The sequence below is a fragment of the Molothrus ater genome, chromosome 4 (assembly GCF_012460135.2).
Source record: "Molothrus ater isolate BHLD 08-10-18 breed brown headed cowbird chromosome 4, BPBGC_Mater_1.1, whole genome shotgun sequence".
NCBI lineage: Eukaryota > Metazoa > Chordata > Aves > Passeriformes > Icteridae > Molothrus > Molothrus ater.
In genome coordinates, this window is record NC_050481.2 from 5890569 (window position 1) to 5896720 (window position 6152).

Sequence of the window (6152 nt, forward strand, 5' to 3'; positions counted from 1 at the left end):
GAAAGCTGACTAGGTGAGTTTTTGCTGCAGCTGGATGCCAAACCTAGGATTTCAGTTACAGGCACCATTTTTTTATTTAAATCTGTGTACAATCATTTAACATATACATAAAAGCAAAACCAGATATTCGGAGGGGAGGAAATAAAATTATCTACAAAAATAAGCTCAGTAATAATACACCAAAATCCATATGATACAGCATTCCTGCAGGAGGGATGATGGCTTTAATGAGTAGTTCTCTTCTTTCTTCTCCTTTTGTTAAATGCTTTCTTACTTGGATTTTCTTGTTTGGAGCTGGTCTGTGTTCTGTCAGCAAACAACAGTTGTATCAGAGAAACATACTGAGTAGTTTTTCAAAATAACACAGGCTGATTATCCATAACTTGGCAACTCCCCACCATGCTCGGGGCCAAGGTGTAAGCTAATCTTTTGAAAGTGCACTAACAACAAGGGTTTCCATGGATACAGCAGCAAATCTCACTTCTTGGAGGTAAAATTCAACATCAGCTCTAGTGCAGTACACAGAATGTCTGCAGCAGCTCTCAGGAGCCTCTCACTGAGATCCACTTGTATGTTCTCACTCCCTCTGGAAGTACTAAAATGAGTCAAATGACCAAAACCATCTCAGACAGCTGCAGACCAGACAGCTTCTGGCCTCCCAGGACAAGAGATTTAGCCTGGATTTAAACTTCCTTGCTCTCAGCTATATATGTATTCCCTTTTATCCACTGAAACCTTTCTTGGCCTTGCCAAAATCCTGCCCTTCCTGGTAATACTCCTTACAAACCTTTACCCTCCTAATTCCACTTGCTGGTTACCTGGTTTTCCTTGGTAGTTCTTGTGGTTCCAGAATGACAACTTCTTCCTCCTCACTGTCAGACACAACAATGGGTTCATCTAAAAAACACACAAACCCACCAACCCCAAAGTGCTGGTCAGTTTTGTACAAACAACCCCTGTAAATAATAACCACAGCATTTTTAAAGAAACGTCCAGAGGGGCTACTGATTCGTTTAGAGCCCTCCCTATACTACAGAAATCAACTCTTGAAAAGAACCGACTGGGTCAAGTGGAATTAGCTAATGTGTAAAGTGGCTACAATGGTTCTTTCTTCCTACAGACCTTTCACATTTTAATTATGAACTATTAATAAAGTGGTACAATAAGATCTGATATTAAGAAAACAAATACTTACCACTCTTAGTTTCCTTCAGTGTACTTGTATCCTCAGTCTCCACCTTCTCACATTCAAAAGCAGCTGCCTCACTTTCACCTTCCTCTTCTGAAGCTGCTTCTTCCTTCTCAGATTCTTCAAGGTCTCCCCAGGAACTCTCTAGTCCTTCCCCAATTTGGGCTGTCCCAGGAGTGTGCACTACTGGACTGGCAGAACTGCAGGAGTTAAGAAAAACCTTGGTGCTTGCCGGTCAATTTCTTTGTATTCTGAGAGCAAACCGGCGGTTTATAAGCTGGGGAGAACAGCCCTAAAGGGCAGTTCAGAGAGCCACTTCTCCAGTCACTGTAATCATCACAGCTCTGACCTCAGCTTTGCACTTAGGGCAAGGAATTAAAATCACACCGAACCAAGACCAGGATGATGATGATGAGGATGATGATGTTTCCTCTCAAGGTTATATGGCTACCTAAGCTATGAGGAATCTTAGCTGTGTGTTTAGCCTGGTCTTCCCCTGAGTAATACCCGGGAAAAGATACACTTCTGAGGGAGGGTCAGCTTTAGCAATGATTTCTCCAGCCTGCTCTTCCACATCGTTGGTGTCCACAGCAGCACTCTCCATTTTGAAGGCAGTGATCCTTTGGTTGGGGATGGATTCTGCAAAGCCGAACTTCCCGCCTTCTTTCCTGGTCATTCAGCAACAGACATTATTTCAGGATAACTAAAAATTGCTTCTCTTTTCAAGTTCAAATATACAAATGCTTGTTATTTAAAGCAAATACAAGGGAAGACAATTTGCTGCTGAAACCACAATCTGACATTATTCCCTAAAAACCCCAGCCCTTCCCAAAACACTCACCTGGCTTTCTGGTCATTTTCCAAGGCTTTCTGAATCAGTTCTGTTATTTCTGCGACCTTAACAGCTGTTATTTTACTGCACCTCAGAATCTGTTACACACACAAAAAGCAGCTTACAACCAGGAAATCAAGAGGTTTTCAACTGAAACTACAGAGCATCATAAGCATCACAGACATTTAAATCACAGGAATTACAAACACAATACGGCACCTTAGCATGAGGGACTGGATTCGCTGAGACTTATGCAAAAAGTTAATAGCTTCAGAGTGCAACTGGAAGTAATTTGCAGGGTTTTTTTTCAGCCAAATCTCAGGGAAAATAAAAATCTGACCAAAACCAATGCATTTTGTACATCCCTTCTGCAGCATGGTACACAGTACTATGCTCTTCCACTAAGACAAAAAATAGCTCATCTTTTCCAATAACATCAGAAGTTAATTGACTTCTCAGCTTCCAAATGTCATGGATATTTCCACATCAAGACTGCAGCACAGGAAGCAGTCTGTACACCACAGAAGGACTGGTCAGAGCAAAGGTTCACCTGATCCTGCAGCAGCATGACCACTCCACTGGACTGGATGGTACAAATTTCATGGTGTTTATTCATGGCAATTACCAGGAGCCCATCCATCACCCGCTCCTCACGTTCAGTTGGATCCACCAACAAATAGGTCCTAGAATCAAGGTTTGAAACATGAGGCAACAGTAGGAAGTCGAGCTATCTTACTACCCTTAAACACAATTAAACAAAGGAGCTGGTTTGCATATTAATAACTATGGTATACAAGGGGTATACAAGATTTATACCCTTTATATGGGTATATAAGACCTCAAAATCTTACCCTTGATGGAAGAAGGCAAAACTGACACAAATGGGCATGTGGTGGATACTCAAGGGGACAGGATCACGTTCCTCAGGAGTGTACTTTGAAAGGAATTGGCCCAGAACACAGTTATTTATGAAACTTGTTTGATTTTAAAGTGACAAAGAAATTTCAAGAAATTAAAAAAAACCCACCAAAACCCAAAAACAACTTACCACAGTTACTTCCTCTCCTTGCACAGACACATCTGGCCTGCGAAAATGGCACAGAGCTACAATCCCTGCTATGCTGGCAGCATCAGTGATGTTGCCATCATGGTTTAACAGGTGCATGTCCAGCCGAATTTGCCAAACCTGACAAAAACACAAAAAATACAAAACTGCTGGATTCTGCAGAAGCTTTTTTTTTTTTTTTTAACTAGTTCATTTTTTTTTTGAACCAGAAAAAGAACCAGTATATTTTCCTTAGGTCTTTGGCTAAGAAGATGAGAGATCTTGGTATATTTGAAGATACCCAGATTTAATTATGACAAAGTATGCAGCACTTCAGCACAATTTAAACATCATTCTATAGGGTCCCAGCTAGTTCAGAAAGCCTATGCAGACAGGCAAAGTTAAAAATACCTCTCAAATCAGACGACTGGATCTTTACACTAACCTAAAATCAGTACTTCTACTATCCAACACAAGACAGAGGCCAGTTTAAAATTGGACTACACGTATCTTTTAGTTTAAACCCACCAGAAGTGAAGTTTTCCTACCTTTTCACCAGCAACAACGCAGAGAGATTCAGTCTCAATGCACTTGGAATCTCTGAGGCATCGCTCCAGTAGTCTGTTCAGTGACACCAGCAACTCGGATTGCCTATTGGAACAAAATTAACCCAAACTCAACACGATGACAGTGGCTTTTATACCATCCCTGTTTAGTCCTCTTAAGACATTCACTACCTGCCAGGCTCCAGCCCAGGTGCAGCCATGGGTGAGAGCTCCAGGTTAAAGAAGAGCACGCCTTCCGTGGGCCGACTGGGCTTAGGGGGAACGAGTTCACACGAGACCTGGGCAAGAACCCTGCCAAGGCAAAGAAAGCACCAAGTCAAAGAGCGTACCAGGGAAAATCTAGAAACAAAACACATACTTGGGAAAAAAGCACGTGGTTAGGGTTTTACTTTGTAATTCTCACTCTGACAGTTTCTTGTTCAACGCCTGTCATACATATTTGGTCAACAATTGAAAGAACCAAAGTCAACAATTGAAAGAACCAAATGTTAAGAACTAGAACATACTCCTGTCTTTTAAGACTAAAAATTGACTCGAACACATGAGAAAATGTAATGAAATATTGTGCATAAATTCATAATGCAATAATTCATATTGTGCATATTCATATGCATAAAGTGCTTATATTTCATTTTTGCACAGGCAAAAAAGGGTCGTTTGGTTTGGGGAAGAATGCAAAATGCGAGATATAGGGAAACTAGGGAACAATTTTGCATTTTATAAATTAGCTGTAACTACAATAATCACGGAAACACCATCCCTTTCCCGCTTACTTAATTCCCATCTTCTCCTCTTTGCTCCTACCCTTGAAATACTACGGCATTAAGGCCTGAAAGGTTACAATCTGTTTACAGAGATCCCTGGGAACCTCAGGCTCTAGCTGAGCCGCGGCCCGCAGCCGAGCGCCCGCTCCCACCTGGTCCTGCCCAGCTCCACGATGCAGCAGCCGCGGTCGGCGCCGAAGGAGATGCGGATGTTGCGGTAGTCGTAGCATTGCCTCCCGTCCAGGCGCTGCGGGAACACACGGACACACACGCGGAGAGGGTCAGCGCGCCATGCCCGGCACGCCACGGCACCGCGCGGGGGCGGATCCCGGGGACAGCCGGGCAGCGGGGAAGGAGATCGGGGAAGGGATGGAGAAAGGGGCACGGAGGGGGATGCCGGCGCCGCACCTTCTTCTCCTGGATGGCTCGCAGGAGGAAGCGCCGCTCGCAGTTGGAGAGCGGCGTCGCCTTCATGGCCGCGCCGTGAGGGTGACGGGGCTGGGGGGGGGAGAAGGAGGGGGAGCGCGCGCGCGTCATCGCCGCGCGCCGCGCGTGCCCAGCCCGCACGCGCCGCGCTCCAGCCCTCGCGCGCGTCCCCTCAGGACGGGCACGGCCCTGAGAATCCCTTACGGGGCGCGAACGCGCTCTGCTTGGAAAAATTTTCCCCGCTCTCCAAGCTAAACCTGCCCCAACTCGGCTTCATGCTGTCTCCTCGAGTCCTGTCCCTGGTCATCAGGGTGCAGAGATCCGCATGTGCCCCTCCGCCCCCCGTCCCGAGGATGCTGAGGTCTCCCCTCAGTCTCCGCCAGCTGGACGGACCAAGTGCCCTCAGCCGCCCCCTCACACGGCTTCCCCTCCAGGCCCTTCAGCATCCTCGTGCTGTCCAACAGCTCCATGTCTTTTCCGTATTGTTTCCATTTTAGTGCCTAAAATTGCATACAGCACCCAAGGAGAAGCCGCAGCAGCGCAGGGTGTGCGCCTCAGCCGTGAGGTGGCACACGAGGGACAGAGGCAGCGTGAGCTGATGCCGGAGTGCCGGTCGTCGGGAAAACCATCTAGAATTTAGAAAAAAACCCCATGAACATGCATGCCAGACATTTGGAGTGGTTAACACTATTGTGATGCCCTGCAGCCCTCAGGAAACAGCCGGGCCGGTGTCGGGAACACGGCGGTCAGTGCTGCAGGCAAAAATGCAGCCAAGACACCCAGGCTGCCCAAGGAACATCCCTCCCTGCTGTTCTGAAATGTTGCCCGTGAGTAAAAAGGCCTTTACGAGTGGCTTTTATGCTTAGTTCGAGCTAAAACGAGAAAATCTGTTCTCTTCCCACTAACATTAAACTGCAGACACTGGCGTTTTCCACACACAGGTGTTGAAATATCTTAGTTACGCTGTCTTTTCAAACCTTGTTAACACACTACAGTTCTAGTACAAACTAAAATCTAAGTTGTGTTTCTGAAACTCACAAGTTTGTGTTGGTGAGGACAAGTGCTGCCTGATTTTCCCATGTTGGTTTTGTACTTTCAGTTTAGGATAAATATCATCACAAATATTAAGTGTTAGACAATATCGATGACATTATAGAAAGACACTCCTTCTCCAAGGACAAAAATAAGCAAATAGCCCTTGGAGTTTTACTGGCAATCTTTACGTGGAAATTCTGTCTGATTTTACTTTTTTTGTTGTGTGAATTTGGTGACAATATTCATTAGTGAAGGCTTGGGGTTAAATTCTGTTACTCTTCAAGTTTACTAAGAG

General features: G+C 45.3%; 1 protein-coding gene across 1 annotated transcript; it reads right to left on the reverse strand.

Annotated features, from left to right (window-relative positions):
- Positions 1-49: 49 nt before the first annotated feature.
- On the reverse strand, positions 50-4908 carry EXOSC9 (exosome component 9). The gene is made up of 12 exons (XM_036382969.1): positions 4805-4908; positions 4549-4643; positions 3804-3923; positions 3615-3717; positions 3070-3207; positions 2873-2955; positions 2572-2704; positions 2031-2119; positions 1711-1857; positions 1196-1389; positions 819-897; positions 50-306 (listed from the first exon to the last, which is right to left on the reverse strand). Exons 1-12 carry the CDS (start codon positions 4868-4870, stop codon positions 225-227), a joined length of 1329 nt encoding a protein of 442 aa, XP_036238862.1. The 5' UTR covers positions 4871-4908; the 3' UTR covers positions 50-224.
- Between the last annotated feature and the right edge of the window lie 1244 nt (positions 4909-6152).

What these genes read in the sequence shown, in the direction of transcription:
- EXOSC9 (XM_036382969.1), bottom strand. Translation starts at nt 4,870, where the DNA reads ATGAAGGCGACGCCGCTCTCCAACTGCGAGCGGCGCTTCCTCCTGCGA. An exon ending in GCGTTGTTGCTGGTGAAAAG is followed by an intron (nt 3,208 to 3,614) that starts GTAGGAAAACTT and finishes TGTTTTTGTCAG; the next exon opens with GTTTGGCAAATTCGGCTGGA. An exon ending in GCTGACCCTCCCTCAGAAGT is followed by an intron (nt 1,390 to 1,710) that starts GTATCTTTTCCC and finishes TAACTCCTGCAG; the next exon opens with TTCTGCCAGTCCAGTAGTGC.